This window comes from Boleophthalmus pectinirostris, unplaced genomic scaffold (assembly GCF_026225935.1).
Source record: "Boleophthalmus pectinirostris isolate CB_2022bp ecotype Guang Dong unplaced genomic scaffold, ASM2622593v1 HiC_scaffold_6, whole genome shotgun sequence".
In the NCBI taxonomy this organism is placed as follows: Eukaryota; Metazoa; Chordata; class Actinopteri; order Gobiiformes; family Gobiidae; genus Boleophthalmus; species Boleophthalmus pectinirostris.
The window spans coordinates 27,215,416-27,234,314 of record NW_026571447.1 but is presented as its reverse complement, the minus strand read 5'-3'; the positions used below and the strand labels follow the sequence as shown (position 1 = coordinate 27,234,314).

The 18,899-nt window shown below is 36.5% G+C and overlaps 1 protein-coding gene across 2 annotated transcripts in view; it reads left to right on the top strand.

Moving 5' to 3' along the window:
- Positions 1-4,112: 4,112 nt before the first annotated feature.
- ptpn3 (protein tyrosine phosphatase non-receptor type 3) overlaps positions 4,113-18,899 on the top strand; it is a 30,367-nt gene continuing 15,580 nt past the window's right edge. The window contains exons 1-17 of one of the 2 annotated variants that reach the window (XM_055164276.1): positions 4,113-4,304; positions 6,943-7,065; positions 8,549-8,591; positions 9,102-9,183; positions 10,611-10,655; positions 11,450-11,502; positions 12,423-12,540; positions 13,021-13,108; positions 14,792-14,880; positions 14,981-15,044; positions 15,223-15,422; positions 16,420-16,545; positions 16,892-17,050; positions 17,725-17,797; positions 17,864-17,941; positions 18,329-18,385; positions 18,566-18,722. In XM_055164276.1, coding sequence (XP_055020251.1) covers positions 4,167-4,304; positions 6,943-7,065; positions 8,549-8,591; positions 9,102-9,183; positions 10,611-10,655; positions 11,450-11,502; positions 12,423-12,540; positions 13,021-13,108; positions 14,792-14,880; positions 14,981-15,044; positions 15,223-15,422; positions 16,420-16,545; positions 16,892-17,050; positions 17,725-17,797; positions 17,864-17,941; positions 18,329-18,385; positions 18,566-18,722 — 1,693 coding nt within the window. In that variant the 5' untranslated portion in view covers positions 4,113-4,166. Of the gene's footprint in view, positions 4,305-6,942; positions 7,066-8,548; positions 8,592-9,101; positions 9,184-10,610; positions 10,656-11,449; positions 11,503-12,422; positions 12,541-13,020; positions 13,109-14,791; positions 14,881-14,980; positions 15,045-15,222; positions 15,423-16,416; positions 16,546-16,891; positions 17,051-17,724; positions 17,798-17,863; positions 17,942-18,328; positions 18,386-18,565; positions 18,723-18,899 lie in introns of both variants that reach the window. The other variant, XM_055164275.1, reaches the window with a different exon arrangement.

Here is an 18,899-nt window from a genome sequence, read left to right as displayed (position 1 = left end):
TCCTGTGTTGCAGTGCACAGTTCAAGAACTTCAAAATATATATATCCTCATGTATCATAATTTATCATCAGTGATTCTAAGTTTTTAGATTGTACAATGGAGGACTGAGGGCTTTGTAACTCTATCTATGACTAACTATTTTCAAATGTTCAGGGTTACTGTATTTCTGCCAATAGGTAAATTTTGTTTGCATTCAGAAATTTGCATCTGCATCTGAATAAAGTAGTACAGTGCACAGTGCTCAGGTCAAGAGAATCCCATTAAGACAAGACTTGTAATCACTAGGATCAGTACTAATGCAAATATAATCACTTGTTGACATAGCACTAGCAACTGATGGAACAAAGCTACTTTTGTATGTTTTTGAAAGAAATAACCAAACGGAAAATGCACAAATGTTCAAAAATATTGCTTTTTGTTAGGAAGTGGATCCACTAATTTGCCTTGTTAATCTTGTGGTCTAAAGGCCTTGCAACTGATAACAAGTGTTCTGGTGAATTTGGCCATGATAGGCAACGCTTTAAAATAAAACATTTACAACTAAGTTTTGCAGACAAGAGAAGGAGTTGGCTGGTTCCAGTAATTACAGAGATATAAACCATATATCAAACAAAACATCTTCATTTTGACAGTTAAAAGGCAACTTCTATCTCAGACTTCTGACCTGCCCTTCTTCTTAATAATAAACGTTTGTGTTATGATGTCACATGGACCCAACCTATTTGGTGTCTGTTCAGTGTTGTCTCTTCTACTGAAATCCACCCACGTGCATTAGTCTGTCTGTTGTAGGGCTGCACAATATATCGCAATCAAAGTTTTACCTTGCGCTGACGCAATTATCAAATCACAAACAGACAACTATTATTTAAGCAATAGAATGTCTCCTGCTGAGAACAAAATGTCCTGGCACGTTACAGAAAAATGCTGTACCTGTAGTTTGGACCTCTACACACATTTTCCAAAAAATATTATTCTTTTATTAGTTTATCAGTTCACATTTCAGGCTTCTCTTCTCTCATATGTACCTAAATTTTACTATCCTATAACCGTGAAAAACAGAACTAGTTCATTTAAAACAAAAAGTTATTCCTCACTTATCTTATGCATTCTGAACATGCAAATTATTACGGATGCATTATTCCAATACTGGTACCAGAAGACAATACTGAAAAATATGTTAGATCAGATAGTGGTTCGTAAATATTAGTTAATTCTGGTTGGGCCTAAAAATGTACGTAATAAGATTATTTTCTGGTCGTATAGTTGGCCCAGAAAGTCTAAATTTTTAAACTTTTATTTACAAAGTTGGGGATAAATAACAGCTCCATAACACATTTGTATCAGTTTTGGATCACATCTGGATCAGTTTTGTCTCTAGGGTTTGTCTTTTATATGTGTGCTTTAAAGGAAATAAATGCAGTTTTCAGTCTCTGCTCTGGTATTGATATCGGGTATCAGAACATACTTAAAGCTAAATATAGGAATTTGTATCGGAACTGAAAAAGCTGGAACAGTGCATTCCTCCACTAATTATTCACTGCAATGAGCTTACAAGCACTTTTCACAACCTCAGTGTGGAGAGACCAGTGCAGAGTTTTGCCTTGACATGCACTTCCTGATTATTGGATGTAAAATACTGTATAATTAAACGCAGACAGCACTTAGCAGTAGGAATGTAATGATATCCAAATCTCTCGGTACGATATTATCACAATATGCGGCTCATGGTACGATATTTATTGCGATATTTTGGCGAGGCTGATATAATTATAGACAGGACATGTTTCTGCTTTTAAAATACCTCAACGAGATTTTGGTGTGAATTATTACCGTCATAATCCCAAGAATTCAAGTCAAAAACATATATCTTCATGTTGTCTGCACTGAAATGAATCATGGGATATGTAGTTCCCTATGTTTATAAGCTGTTGCTGCTATAAAACCATGCATTTAAGCAAACAAACTTGTAATTCGATATATTGTGACAGCCCATGATATTATTCTGAGACAATATGATATCACGATATTTTGGTTATTGTTACATCCCTACTTGGCAGACATATTTTGACCTCAGAAGTTGCGTATACACAATATATCTGTCCTGAGGCAAGAGAAGAATCAGGTACAGGGTTGTTAATGCTTTTTTGCAACGTGCACTCTGAATCTCAGTCTTAATTCTTGTGAGAAAAATTGCAAAAAATTGACTACAACTTTTTTCCCAAACCACATAACCCTAGTTTGTTGGTTTGTATACACAGCCTTCTTCCAATGCTCGTCTGGGATTGGCTGAGATCTGGAGGTGGGTGTGTCCATTTATGAAAGTGTTTAACATTCTTCTCATTCAGCTGTCTGCTAAAGGCGGAGAGATACAGGAGGAGAGGGGCATGTTCAGACCCAGGCCAAGTCATCAAGAATTACACAAACACAGCCACGGTCCCTCCTTGCATTCATGGTACATTACTCACTGTGGCCTCTGCAGCTCTGCCCCAGCTGAATTCGGTTTGTTAGTCATTTCGCAGTGACATCTGAAGGGAGGAGCTCATTGACAACAGCCTCAAAACATCTGACATTGTTTTGATTATCACTACGGTGGTGCAAATAAGTATACAGTAAGTCTCTCTACTGTTATGGCATGTTTTTTGATCATTTACATTATTATAAGGCTCGGGTGATACTAACAAAAGTGGAAGTCTGATTTTTTTAAACTCAAAAATACCACATAAGTCCAGAAATACCACCTTCTATGTTCTTTTGCTTCCTGTTAATTTCTTTACAGATAAGTACTCAATATTCTCACAAAGGTTAAGGTTTATGCCGTACAACACCCAGGACACCCATCTCCAGATTTTGAGCTAGGTTTGGTCAGGACCACCTTAGCTGCGGGATTTTAGCTCTGATGCATGTTTTGGGTTGATGGGGGAATCTGGAGTGCATGGGGAGGAACCAGAACCTGCTTTCTGCGTGTTGCTCTGCCACTGTGCTGCCACGTTTTGCCTATCTTCAAAACAATTTCAATATTGTCTTATAGAATATATGTTGCCATTTGTAAATATTTCTTCCTGTGCTCATCTGTAGTTTTACTCCATACATGCTTTTTCTTACTATCTGCAGTTTACTGTATATTAAGAGCTGCCATGTAGGATTATAATTATAGTCATTTAGTTGATTAATTGATGGTGTCTTAGTCAAACAGCTTTTTTATTAGTTCACTAATGATTTTATTTAGAATTTAGGGATTTATATGGGACGACTGCAACAAGTGCAAGGTATGTAATGAGTTAGCTGAAGATTTGTAAGTTTAATATGCATTTTTTTTTATACAGTTTAATACAGTTTCCTATTAGGACATGTCTGCTTAAATTGTTGTTTGTGCATGAACCCCTTGTGAGCGCAGTTTGGGTCAGATGCATCATTGTTTCCCAAAAACTGGATCGTGACCCTCAAGTGGATCACAAGAGATTTTTTTTTTGGGTTGCCTTGTCACGATCTGCTTGTAAGTCTGCAATCTACAGTTCTGCCTTTATGCTTGATCTGCGTGTTGTGCTCTCCTCCTGCACCCGGGACTGGAACACGCTACAAAAGCGCAGACAAGCCCACCTATCTCATTAGAAATGTGGAAATGTTAAGACATGTTTTGTATCATTTCTAATCTTTTTGTACCAGTAATTATGTTATTCATTATTTTGTTCCTATATTGCTGGTTCAATGGAATGAAAAGAAAAAGAAAAGGGCTACATTTATGTCCAAATAGGCGACTTATGGATCCTTTTATTGCTGATTCAATTACTGTTTTTCAGTCTTTAAAACTTGAGTAATACTAATCGTTCAGAGAGACACAGTCACTCAGTCAACAATAAAATATCCTCATTAATGTTCAATAATGTTTAAATCCACCTTTATTTTATGATTTACGATTAATGTCTATTGACTTGGGTTGCAACAGTTTGTGACTTTTAAAATATGGGTCCCCAGAAAAAAAAATCGGGAAACACTGAGATACATGGTCAGATTATAGAGATATTTAATAGTTTAAGGAATCTTGCCTTGCCTTCTTTTAGTCAACGACGTGATCAGTAGGGGCATATTTTTAGTAAATTTTCTTCAGTCAAATACAGCTCTACTGCCATGGCAAACGCTTTTGTCCACTATCAGATGAATAAAGTTGTATGTTTGTATGTTGTGTGATGTTTAGTGCTGTGTTTTGCAGGTCCTCTCTCAGTGACCGAGGGACCGAGATGCCCAAACCGGACCTGCTCTGTTTGGTTCAGCTGCTGGACGGCAACATTCAACCCTTCAGACTCAGCGTACGTATTAATATAAATAAACTCACACATCAACACTGTGGTTCGTCCATCTCAGAAATTACATGGGTTTTTTATTAGCAACAGCTACAGTAGATGAGATGTGTAGTTTATTTGTAGTAGCATACACACTTGGTTTGAAGCTGTGAGGTTATGGTAGGTCTACTTTAAAAAAAAAAAAAAAAAAGGGTGTGTTATTTAATTGTCTATAGAGATAGTCTTCTTCTGGTGATGATGTCTTAATCTCAGATAGGAGGAAAGAGACAGATTTCCCTGTTGATAACATTGCACTTTGCCATGAAATATCAAAAAGCTCAATTCACAAATGTTGAACCTGATATTAACTTCTTGTAAAACAACAAAACTCTGTATTCCCCTATCTGTATTGAATTATATTGTCTTATAGGATGTTGTGATATCATCTGAAACACGGCAATTGGCTCGTGGAAATGTTAAACCCAGTTGGATACATGTATAGCCCCAAATATGCATGTACTTGTTGGCCAGAATATTCACCCTGTATTTCTGTATTTAAACATACACAGCGCAGACACACACTTCCTGTCTGTCACGGGGGATCGTATGTTGCTTCTATCGGCCCAGCGCTGCTCTAATGATCTTAGTGTCAAGCCATGATATAGTGACACTCTATTTTTTCCTTTTTTCATTGATCCACATCTTCTGATTAATTCTCTGCCCTCTGCCCAAGGACACAAGCATTTTTACTCTGGGTTCTTCTTTACAACTTAAATTAAGTCTTATAGCAGTGGAGAGGCATATTGGAAAAATCCATTGTCTAGCATTTTTATACGGGGCAACTTAAACCTGGTTATAAATCATTCTACATTTTATAGCTTCGTCAGCGCTATTGCTCTTTAGCTGTTTAATTAATACAGTTTTGTCTCACAGTTTATATAGACCTATATTTAAAGGTGCACTATATAACTTTATGCTAGAGCAGGGGTCATCAAACTAAGACTCCGGCCCCCCTGCCCCTCTGCCCCCCCACCACTTGAACTGGCCCTATGAGGCAACCCTCAATAAATAATTATATGACATATTTACATTTGCTGCTGAATTTTTATCACCTGACAAGCTCGAGATCAAACAGTGACAGTCAACACATGCACAGAGTTCTGTAGTGCAGTTAAGGACAGCAAAATGGCTTGTGTTAAAGTACAAAAACTTGACAGAGAGTGCCGGGTTTTCAAAGAACATTGGACGACCGATTTTTTTTTTCCTGCTTTTTGTTTGTTGTTGTTTATTTTTGTGCATGGCAGTTTTTAAAGAATATCATTTGTGTCATCAGGGTCATACAGTTCTGTTATACGGCCTACTCAACCCTTAGCCTGATTCATCAGCCAGTTTCACTTCGTGGAAACCGTTTGACCTTGCAGCATTAGGATTCGTTCGCTCAACAGTAGGCGGGTACTTTTTTAAATTTAACCAATCGCTGCTATTTGGTCGTGACCTATGTAATGCGCCGCTAAACGGGCTAACTGGTATGTTAAGCTTTTCTCAAATCCCGTAGGAAGGCAATAACGTCTTTCCCCTTGAGGAAATTCACCAAACATTCTCTTTGTTCCGGCTTTAAATCCTCGACCTAAGGATGAGGTTGTAAAATTAACCAGAAAAAAAGCATATAACACACATCACTCATTATTCTGAAGTGATGTAATGTATTGTAGACAGTACATTTCTCACCTCTAGTCCCTTCCTGTTTTGTCACTATAAATATTAGCAGAGTTTACAGTAAAAACATTCTCCTGTGAAGTTAGTGAATGATGATCAGGCTAAATACTGGTAGTTACAATACACCATGATCTTTATCTATAGATTGTGGTTTCAGCATTTTGAAAAATAAAGTTCTCAGTGTTGTTAAAAGTAGTAGCTGTAAAACATGCTCCTACTGGTTTAAATCAACAACACAAACACAACTGAACCTGCTTGGATGCCATTAGCTGTTGTATATTCAGGATGTCATATCAGCTTGAGAACCAAAACACAAATTGCAATGAATCAACATAACAATACAATGTTAAGAGTAAAAGCAATATTTCATTTGAATATGTTTTTTCGCTTATTGCACTGTTTGCGTGGTTATTGTTAGGGTTAGGGTTATTTTATTTATTTACATATTTTATAATTTTACCTCACGCATGGACTAATGCTGCATTGCTTTTATTTTATAGGTGTTTTTTATGACATTTTTTGTAAGGCAACCTCATTTTTTCATTGCTTAGTCATAACATGCTCATACCAATCTTATCAGTTTGTCAAAACAATGCTATTTACTCCTTTTTATAAAGAAATACAATTAATATTATGCAGAATTGAGTTCAGCATTTTGGCAGGGCCCTTCACAATATTGTGTGTTTCTCATGTGGCCCCATGGAAAAAATAATTGCCCACCCCTGCTCTTGGATGTGTTAGGAAAGTGAGATATAAATTTGAACCACTGCCAACTGTTTAAAGTAACTAGTTCTGTTTTTCGTGTTTTTGAGAGAGTAAAATCGGGTACAGTGCTTTTAAGTAGCACTATCTCACTGTTGTCATTATAACAGTGTGTTTAAATAATCTTCTGTTCAATGCCACCGTTTTGGCTGAGGATGATATTGTTGTTTTTGTTGTGTCTCTTCAGAAGCAGGATGAAGGAGCGGTTCTGTTGGACCAGGTGTGTGACCATCTGAGCCTGGAGGAGAAGCAGCTCTTCAGTCTGCAGATCAGAGAGACCAACTCCATCACGGCCACTGCTCCGTCCCCGGTCAGCTCTCAGCCATATCAAATAAATGTAGTGTAATAACTGACTGCTCTTAGTGAAAAACTGTGATCATGATACTAAAATTGATTTTGATCACAGTAAACAGAATAGGGTGGTCAAAAATATCAAAAATCAGATACTGACCGATATTAATCGCTTCTAAATCTATAGAAACGAGATACTCATTTGAGCAAATATCGATACTAAGAAAGTCACATTCACAGGACAGAAATTAACATTTCCTGACTAGATTTAGAATGATCTTGAGCTGTATCAGAGCAAGTATAGGATGACATGGAATAGTATACACTAGGGATGTAACAATAACTGAAATATTGTGATATCGTATCGTCAAAAGTCTCACAATAATACTGTGGGCTGTCACAGTATATCAAATCACAAGTTCATCTGCTTAAATGCATGGTTTTAGAGCAGCAACAACTTATGAACATAGGGGACTACATATCCCATGATTCATTTCAGTGCAGACAGCATAAAGAGATATGTTTTTACTTGAATTCTTGAGATTATGATGGTAATAATTCACACCAAAGTCTTTTCAAGGTATTTTAAAACAAAAAAAATGTCCCATCTACAATTCAGCATCTTCAAAATATTGCAATAATCATTGTACCGTGAGATGCATATTGTGATAATATCATACCATGAGATTTGGATATTGTTACATCCCTAGTATACACCCATGAACAACTATGAAACATTCCTGGACGACTGAAGGATTACACAGATATAAGACCACATGTCCATATAAAAGAACTATTGTAAGAAAGTACAATCTCCAGTTGTGTTCAATTCACCACAGTCATAAATCACAGAGTATGTATTTTTCAAGGGAGCTGAAACATGTATTTGAACTGCTTGTCACTTTTAAAGGAGACATATTGTGCAAAATTCAGAGCCTTTAACCATATTAGAATTGTTTCCATTCTCAGTTACCCACTCAAAGTTGAATTTTGAGCGATTCCTGCTTGTTTGAGTCATTTTATACTCCTTTATTTAAGACGTCATTTCTTCGATCAACCCCCGTTTTCACCGGCACTGACACACACCCACAGCTCTGACTAATTTTATTTATTTAATGGGTGATACATGTTGGATTCGGCAGCGTCACATAGCCATTTTGGCACAAATTTTTAAAAAAAATCTGCTGCTTGCTTGCGTGATCTGTAACTACCCAAGGGAGAGGCCACAGCATGGTCTGGCAGAGCAGCTCTGTTGTGATGACGTTTGTGATGTCTTATATTAACGGGACGGGAATCGGAGCACTGCAATTTTCCAATTTTCCATCAGCATAATGATCCATTGGTGTCATAGATTAACTCAATAGCAGACAAAAGCACGATATGTCTTCTTTAATAGAAATACAGTGCAAGGTAATAGCTGCCCTCTGTTGGCTGGGATAATGTTAAACTCTACATTCACTTGTTCTCATGATTATTCATTCATTACACGTTTTCTTTCTCAGAGGTGGATAGAGCCCGAGAAGCCTTTGAAGAAACAGATCAAAGGTTGGTCACTTTCCATATAGACTGTCCATGCATGCACACATAACAGTAACAATTCAACGGTCTGTACATAATTATCAAAAATGCTTTATTTCTGACCAATTACTGTATGTAGGCTGCACAAAAGGATAGTCTGAAATTAATTCTTTATGCTTAAACACATCTTCCACTTTTCCCCACCCTCCCTTTCCATTGGTCAGCCTCTGTCAAGCTCTGAATGATTGACAGGTGGATTTGACTAATCGCACAGTGAATTGTGAACTCTTCAAACTACCAGATTTCTTACATCTTAAATTAACATAATTCATTTCACATTATGCACAAATTCTTATACCTGTACCTGTTTGTCTCCATGAAATTAGTTTAATGCCGCACTGTGGAACATTTAAGTGTAGTGTATGAGGTTTGAAATGCAATCTGGAAGTTAATAAATTACAAATCTGTTATGTGCACACTTGTATATTTTCTGTTTTCTGTTTTAAGATTTGACTCATTTTTGTGTGTAATTTGCAGGTCTTCAATTACCGTTTTATTTAAACTTCAGAGTGCGATTCTTCATCTCAGACCCAAACTCTCTGCAGCATGAACAGACAAGGTGACACAATGTTATTTTATTGCTTATAATTCGTATCTTAATTAGACTTTTTTTCATATAAAACCAAGACCAAACAAAACATAAAATAATAACATTAAAGGAATTAACATAAACATTTAGACAGTTGAATCCTTAGACAAACAAAAATTGTCCCATTGCTCAGTCATTGCTTCATCCCTTACATTTTCCCTGTGTCATTTTCTCACGCTCACCATTTTCAGTGTAAGTAAGTAAGTAAAGTTTATTTATATAGCGCTTTTCACAGACATAAGTCACAAAGTGCTTCACATACAAAAGATAAAAACAGCAGAAGATACATTCATAATAAAATAAAATCAGTCATAGCAGCTCTAAAGCTGAGGGGGTGGGAATGCTTGTTCAAAGAGATGTTTTGAGTTGCTTTTTAAAGGGATCTACTGTCTAGGGAGTGTAGGCAAGGAGGCAGTTCATTCCAGAGTTTAAGGGAGAGGGATGAAAGGATCTGTTGCCTCGTGTTTTAAAACTTGTCTGAGGGATCATTAGCAGATTTTGGCGGGTAGACCTCAGACTACGGGCAGAGGTGTCTGGCTTTATCAGGTCTGTGATGTAAGCAGGAGCCTGGCCATGTACAGCTAAGCACCAGGATCTTAAAGTGGACACGAAAAAGAACATTGAGCCAATGTAAGGATTTTAAGATCGGAGTGATATGCGCTCTTCTACTGGTGAGGGTCAGAAGCAGAGTTTTGGACCGTCTGCAGCTGGGTAAGTTTCTTCTTGCTCAGACAGGTAAACAGACTGTTACAATAGTCTAGTCTCTAGGACACAAATGCATGGATTACCATCTCTATCTCAGCTTTAGTAATCATTGTGCAAAGTTTAGATATGTTTCATAGCTGGAAAAAGCAGTTTGTGGTGTTCTTAAGACGTCACATCATCAAAAAATACTCCTGGATTTCTTAAATTGTTTTTAGTTGAATTTTCCAGTTTAATATTGGGGATAGTGCTTTCTGGAGCAATAATAAGAGTCTTGGTTTTGTCTGGGTTCAACTGAAGACTGATAATAGCCACTGTTTAACATGTGAAAGACAGATGAGTAATGTCAGTTCATGCGTTTCCGAAGTCTTAAAGGAGCAGTAAAGTTGAATATCATCTGCAAAAAGGTCTTATGTGATGTCACTAAATTGGTGTATAATTGAGCCCAGGGGAAGAAGTATAGGTGTATTAGGTTCCTCTGTTCATTATACAGTGAGATTAGGACTAAATAGGTCTGGAACTAAAGCCAGAACTAGACCAGGACTAAACCAGGACTAGAACAAGCCCAAACAAAGTCTACATCAGAACCCTTATTGTCATAGTGTCATCATCACATGGGCTGTAAACTAAAGGTGAAATATTCATGTCTTTGGTTTGTTATGAGTCATAATCTTCCTCTTTTGTCATTCCTACAGGCACTTGTACTTCCTCCAAATCAGAAGTGACATCAGAGAAGGAAGGTCAGTGTTTTTAACAGGCATGTAACAGTTAGTGCTAAAAATATGAGGTGACGTACTTACTGGTAGACTGTTTTTACAACATATTCAAATGAACGTTCCTGAGCACAAAATGTATTGATTTGTTAATGTTACATAGACCACAATCCTTTGCTCCATTTTGGTTCAGCCAGTCTTGTCTACATCTCCAAAGCTCAAAATACTAATAAATAATAAATAAATAATAAATGATTTTAGTGAAGGTGTATGGAGTGTTTTCTGTTTGAGAGAAGAACTCAGCCTAAATATGCAGGGTTTTGTGTTAAAAGCGTGAATGAAACAAAACATGACTCCAGTTATGTTTGTGATGAGGAAACAACATCATAACATAGATAAAAAAATTTAAAATATGGGCCCTTTAATACTTCATTAATCCTTTTAAATTTGACAAATGAAATGTATGTATTTTGTAAAAATATGTGCTGGTAATTGTAGTGATTTTGTGTTTTCAAAAAATCCCTATATAATATCACAGCATGACATTTTGGTGAAAATTATAGCATAGTTCTTACACTATTGCACCAACATAGGAGAAATGAACTATATATTTAATTAGTGTTTTAAAGAATGTTTAATGACTGCACATTAACAACACTCGAACAATTTCTTATGCTGTTAATGCTTTGCTTCTGTTTTTTTATATACATAATTTAGATACTGAAATATATGAAATAAATTCCAGTTATATCTCTATTATCTAGTATTATCTACTTTTCTCTGCATCCTTTGTGAAGTGTAATGACACAGTCTGATTGCAGGTTGAAGTGCCCATTAAATGCTGCTGTGGTACTGGCCTCTTATGATGTTCAGTGTAAGTCAAGACTCTCAACACAGCTGCTGTTAGTGCTTAGAAGCAACTGTGTTTTTAAAGTATATTTTTTGTACGTATATTCACTGTCATAGGGGAGACTGACAATAAAAAAGACAGTTTCTTTTTTAAAACTGTGGCCACTTCGGATGAAACTGCAAAATAAACACAAAATGTATTAAATATAACATTGCTGCACCCTTGTCGGTCCGTGTATGATTCGTTCTTTTGAATTTCAATTAAGAACAAAAAAGCAATAAAATGGGAAAAGTTTGTTATTTCAATATTTCATTTCGGTGTCAAACAAAAAAAAAGATTTCAACCTGTGTTTCCAATATTTCATTTAAAGTTTATTTCAGATAACACCAATCAAAAAACAGTCTCAGTGCCTATTTAAAATTTGATATTTTAATTCTCTCTGGTTTATATGCCCCAGAAGTTCTGCTCCTAGAAGGACTTAACCTGAAAAATGGTTGCAGTTTTGTGGACATGTCCTCTTCTTTTATAGTGAAGCGTTTACTTTCACGTCTTAGAAAGTAATTGTTAAACTTCATGATGTGAAACAGGTAGCAGTGATAAACTCTCCTTCAGTTCACTGAAGTCACACACGGTGCTCTAAGCAGCAGAACTTCCAGGCCAAATAAACCAGAGAGATTAAAATATCAAAAGTAAAATCGGCAAAGAGACTGTTTTTTGATTGGTGTTATTTGAAAAAAACTTTAAATTAAATATTGGAAATAGAGGTCGATAAACTGTTTGGTTTTTTTTTTTGGACACTAAAATGGAATAATGAAATAACAAACTGTTTTCCCATTTTAATGTTCTTCATTCTTAATTGAAATTCAAAAGAACGACTGGTACATGGACCCTTGTCATTTATTTATCATGTCTTTATTTTAAGTTTTGTCATGTTTCTGTCACAGCTGAACTTGGTGACCACTCTCCCTCTCTTGTCCCGGGTTACCTCTCAAAGTGCCATTTTATCCCTGAACAAGATGAAGACTTCCTGTCCAAAGTGGAAGACCTACATCCACAGCACAAGTATGTTTTTGTTTATATGTTAGCCTGTTAGCCTGAGCAAAAACAACCTTGCTGTCTGTCCTTCCCCAATTTGAGTCATTTGCATCAATTTTCTCTTGTCGTTAGCTTGACTGTGTTCTCTTTATTTTACTCACCAGAAACTGTCAAAAATGTTATCTCAGTTGTAACCTTTCAGTTCACTATTCATCTGAGCTAAATAGAGTTTGCAAAGAGAGTTTCATAATGTTTATTTTAGATAAAGTGATGTAAAATAGTAGCTGCCGTAATCAACAAACACATTACATATTACACTAAAGTAAAGTAACCTCAGTGTTTGTTTTACTCATCTGTTTGCTCACGTTTATTCACAGTTAAATGTTGTGTTTTTATGAACTTTTGGCTCACGTTTAAAGTAAAATATACAAGTTTCAAGAAAAGAAATTGCTAGCATATTGATTCAAACTGAGGAATCACCTTCCCTCTTGTGCTTTGTGTTTCCAGGGGCCTGAAGCAGAGCGAAGCTGAACTATGTTTCCTGAACACAGCTCGAACACTTGAACTGTATGGAGTTGAGCTACATGCCGCAATGGTAATGTTGAAAATGATTTTGTCATTTTGGGCCTTTGCTTGCTCCTTATTTACCCAGGACACTCCCAGTTTTGAGCCCTGTGTCCACTGTCCCAGCAGATTTATCCAAAACCACTGATTTGTCCCAGTTTTATACAAGAAATGTCCCTGGTGTCCCTATTTTTGACTAATTTGATACCTGCCAGCATTAAATAGAGGCATAAATTGTTATTTGTTAAGGCAAAATACAGAGAAGCTGCTTAAAAATGAGCAACACATAAAGAAAATGTGACTATACTGACACATTTTAGTCCTGAGTCAGGTATGAATGGGCCCAGTGCAGAAAACTTTTCCTTAATTACGCACTTGTTTCACAATTTCATCATTACCACCCACTCCAAAGTAACAGTGTCCAGTTTTTTATTTTGAAAAATCTGGTCATCCTACTTTTGCTGTGTTGTTATTTCTATATTGTCTTATTGTTTATTATATGAAAGCTGGAACAATATATTTTGGAGCTCAGTATTTATCATGGATAGTTTTTCTTTGCAATAGTGGGGAGACTTTAGTGATTTTTGTATGTGATACAATAAGAGTTTAGCTGTAGATGGTAGAATATAATTGGTATTGCAGCTCAGACATTTTAATGAGACTGTTTAAAATTTGCGTTTTCCTGCTTCGTGTCAGTGGCATAAAGTAGTTTCAGTATTGTTGTTTATATTCTGTAGCAGTATACCATGCTTCAAAATTGGTTATTGTATCAGGCCTAGTTATTTCTAGGTGTAATATGCTTTTTGTTTGTTTATATGTAAATGAGAAATAGCAGTAGGTTGATAGCAGTCAAAATGAAATTGGAATCTGACTCAATGGGTAGCAGTTTAGGTCACATATTGTTTGCAAACATTTCTTAGTATGTATATAGTAGTTTACAACTCCACAAATATATTATAAATTATACATATGCGATTACTGTAATATTTTTATATTTCATCTTTCAGTCTTCTCTCAAATGTGAAGGCTCCTAAAAGTGCACTCTGAACAGACATTTGACTTAAAACTTGAATTTCAAATCTAATTGCCTGTGACGAGCCCTATACTAGAAACCTTTTTTGTTTCAAATACATCACCAATATTAAATCTAAATTGCACAAAAATACACAATATACATTTGTGATTTTGACATAAAGAGGTCATGAATAATTTCACTAATCCTAATAATCAGTTTATTATAATAATTGCTATGAAATCAAATCATTATTTTTTGCTCAAAATGCCATGTACTTTATTACACAAAGTGTACTCCTCTGAGCTTTAAGCCGTGTTAGAATACTGTTACTCACCAAAAATGACCTGGGGTTGTTTTGTTTCATTCACACATGTTTGAGTAATGCTTTATTATTACTCTGTCTACATCTTGAAAGCTCAAAATGCTCTGTTCCATCTTGTGATGTCATGTAGTGGTAGTTTTCAAGTTATCGGCTTCTTTTACCTTTAGTTCAAATAGAGACAGTCAGTTTCAAGGCTGAAATCATCCACATGATTCTTGAGAAGGTGTATGGAGTTTAAAAACACAATGGAGCACTTGCCACATGACATCACAAGGTGAAACAGAGAATTCAGTCTAAGTATGCAAGGTTTGTGTGTTAAACATTAATTTTTACAATGATTGACACGTAGGTGATGGGTTCTTGTTCTTGTTTGTCAGGACTCTAACAATGCCCCTCTGATGGTGGGTTTGGCCTCGAGTGGAGTGGCAATTTTCTGTAACACAGTTTGCTCCAGTTTCTTCCCCTGGTGAGTGTTAAGACTGTGTCTACAGTGTTAATACAGTGTTTGTAGTGTTTGGACCATTGGAGCATGTCCCATAGTGTGAGTAACTTGTTTTTATACACAGGGGGAATATCATCAAGATTTCTTTTAAAAGAAAACGATTCCTAATACATCTTAAACGCAAACATGTGAGTTATTATTAATTTAAGTTTGCTTTATTTGTTTTACATAAGTTATATGCTTTTCATTGTGTGTGTTGTTAATGCACAATTTGCACAATGTAAGAAAAATGCAATTAACAGAATGACTGGAATGTTCTATGACCATTCTTAACACTGTAAGTTTCATTAAATTTCTTTTCCACAGGGAGAGACCCAGGACTGCGTGGTGTCTTTGGATCTTCCTTGTCCCAAAAGCTGTAAAAACCTGTGGAGATCCTGTGTGGACCATCACACTTTCTTCAGCTCTAATCGCACAGTGAAGAGCCCCAAACACAGCAACACCATTCAGACCTACAAGAAACTCATCACAGAGCACCTCGGCCTGGGGAACAACAAGACCGACAGGTAAGACAGAGGAGACATTGAACTTAAAGGTACAGTCTGTAGCTTTCTGGAGGTGGCACGTCACCTGCATGATTTCATGGAAATGGAAAGTTAAAACCATCTTTCGGTTTTAGATAAGATAAGGAAATGATTATGGTCACATTTTTATATAGCGCTTTTCTGCCTTCAAGGCACTCAAAGAGCTTTACAACAACCACCAGGAGCCACTCACCCAGTCACACACACACACTCATACACCAGTGTACACAGACGAAGGGCATGGTGGGTTAATTGTCTTGCCCAAGGACACAATGACAGCACTCATCTGTGGGTCAGTGGATCTGACTCCTCAACTAACAATGTTTATGTTGAGAAACACCAACGTTTGGATGAGTGGACAAACGCTCTCACCAACTGAGCTACTGTTGCCCATGGAAAAGACATTTCCATGGAAACAAGTAGGAAGAGGACCGAGCTTTCATTTTAGTCTATATTTTGGCTAAAAAGTGACATAATGTGGCTTACATGTCAGTTTTTGTTCAATGTGGATTGGATCAGTCACTTCTTGACATTAAGATTTTTATCATTAAAAGTGAGCTGTGCAACTTTTCTGGTGCGGGGGCTGCCAGCATGGAGATGTTTGCTTTGCCTAGAATGTTTCAGAATGTGACATTAAATGTTTTCGGCATTTAATAAATTTTAGGTGCTTCTATTGCTCAAAAATACCTTCAATAAACTGCATTCTTACTGTGAGCAGGAGTGACTTCTGTGTCCTGTAATTTGGCCTGGTGGCTTCTACTGCTTGTCTCTGTGAAAATAGATTTAAATAGATTTAGGTTTAATGCCATAACGTTTATCATTCCAGGCAATGCAATAATATCTGCATCTCTCACCAGAAAATTTGCAAAATGCATCTTTAAAAGCAAATTCTTACCAACCCACGATCTTGATATTAAAATATTGGGTATTTAGAATGTGATAGCATTGAGTAAACAAAACATTCTTCTCTGATCAGCAGTGGTCCTGTGTGTCAGCGCGTTATGGGGGGCATGGTTTGGAATCCAGTCCTACGTCGGTCACTTTCATCTGAGCACCTGGAGACAAAGAGCCTTCCCTCCAGATCCCCTCCTTCTACCCCAAACTGGTGAGACAACTTTCAATCAATCGATATTTATTAATAAAGCTTTATTTATATAGCATTTTTCACACAATGCCTCTCAATGTGCTTATTTAAACACAATTTAACAATGATTTTTTGATATACAGCAGGTGCTTAAATGAGATAAAAACAGTTTAAAATCTATAAACCAAACAAAGGATGTATAAAAATATTGTGGCCAAGCTGATGCATGGTTTCACTAATTTTAAGGCTAAATAATTGGAAAGTTTTCAAAAGGAAATACATGTTCAACATATACAACTTACTCCTATTAACACCAACTAAAATGTCTACTTCACCAGTCCTATCAAAACAAATTTTTGTCTGTCAGGAGGAGCCCAAGAGTTCGCCATGGCCTGTCCAAACCACGGCCCTCGTCTGTGGAGTTGTCCGGTGATCTGAAGGAGATGTCCGAGGGAGAGGATGTTTTTTACACGTACAGAGCGTCCGTAAGCAGCAGAGACAGCGAAGGGGACGGGTCTACACATCTGTGAGTATATGGTGTCTTAATCAACCAAAATTTTTATTTAGATTATAAAGATTTATTTGGGACAAAAATAGAAAGGAGAAGTTAGTGACTGAGTTAGCTGATTTGGTATTTTTAGGTATTTATATGTAAAAAGGCAGATTAAACTTATGATTCACTAGTTTAATCTGTCTTTATATAAATATATTGTTTCCTAGTACTTTTTCTGCATAAATAGTTGTTTTTGCATGAACTCCCATATTTAGATGACCTCTCAAGTCACAATATCAGTATGATTTCAGTGTACACTGAAACAAATGCTTCCTCTATTATTTTTTGACAATTCAACCTAACATTTTATTCAATTACACTATCTTTTCTTGTCTAAATCTACCACAGTTAGGCCATTAGGGAGATATTAGGGTTATATTGAACAGTTCGGTATTAGATGTTGAGTATTATGTTTATCCACACTGCTAAACTGCACTGTTTACGTTTCATATTTATCTCTTGTTATTACATTTCATATGGTTTTATTTGGGTTATAAAAAATAATAATTTAATTGCTGGTGGAGTTGTTGACAAATTTCACCCTAGTTTTTGTTTCCCTGATCAAGACGCTTTATCCAACATGACTGCCTCTAAATGATAATGGACATTTACGTTGAAACTGAGAAAAATACTATTATTACATTTAGACAAAATGAATCTTTGAACGACGACAGCATTGGAGAGGAGGATGGTGATCACAGCTTAAACCACAACAATAACGTAAGTGTCACTACAGCTTTGTGGCTTTGTTTGTGTCCTTGTTTTTAACTGTGAATAATTATCCAGAATGCTCCGGGCGATGGAGACCTGCTACTGTTAAGAATAACTCCAGATCACGAGGGAAAGTTTGGTTTCAATGTTAAAGTAAGTAAATCTGTATTTATGTCTCATGTAGTAATGTTGATTCAAACACTCCAGTGTCCCATTTGTCATGTGTTCTTGGGCAAGACACTTAACCCATCTTGGTGATGTAGGAATGTGGTGTTTGTGAGTGAAATGGTGGTGGTGGTTGAAGAAGCTGGTGGTGCAAATTGGCAGCCTCGCTTCCATCAGTCTACCCCAGGGCAACTGTGCCTACAATCAACTGGTGTGGAGTGAATGAATAATGCAATGTAAACAGACTATGAGTGTCTAGAAAATAATCATACACCTAAACAACCATCAGCTTCACAAAAACACAAAATATATTCATGACGATTACTATTTTTGTGATATTATGGAAAAATAATAACAAAATACATTGCCTTGCAGGGTGGAGTGGACCAGAAGATGCCCCTTGCCATTTCTCATGTGAAGCCAGACTCTCCTGTAAGATAATGAGTTTTTTCAACACATTAGGCTTCATGTATGACCATAATGAAACATCTTCATCTGACAAATAGGCTTGGGATGATGTTATACAATTTTATCTTATCTTTGACTACAGTCATACATTGTACTAAGAAGATAATATGAATATTTCTAATCTATACATTCTCTGGGTTACAGGCAGGGAAGTGTGAGCCCAAACTTCTTGAAGGGGATCTGGTGGTCCTCATAAATGGTCGGGACATCTCTGAACACACCCACGACCAGGTGGTCATGTTCATCAGAGCCAGCAGAGAGTCACACTCCAGAGAGCTGGCTCTGCTCGTCAAACGGAAAGGTGAGCAACATATGGGGTGGAAAAAATGGTAGTCATCTGGACAGAGCTGTAACAAGCAATTGGTTAATGGTATTGTTTTTTAAAATAAATTTTTAACCAAACAAGGATTAAAATACGGTAACTGAAAGCTTCTATATAGAGAATATGATATCCTACTTTGATATTTTGATGTAAAAT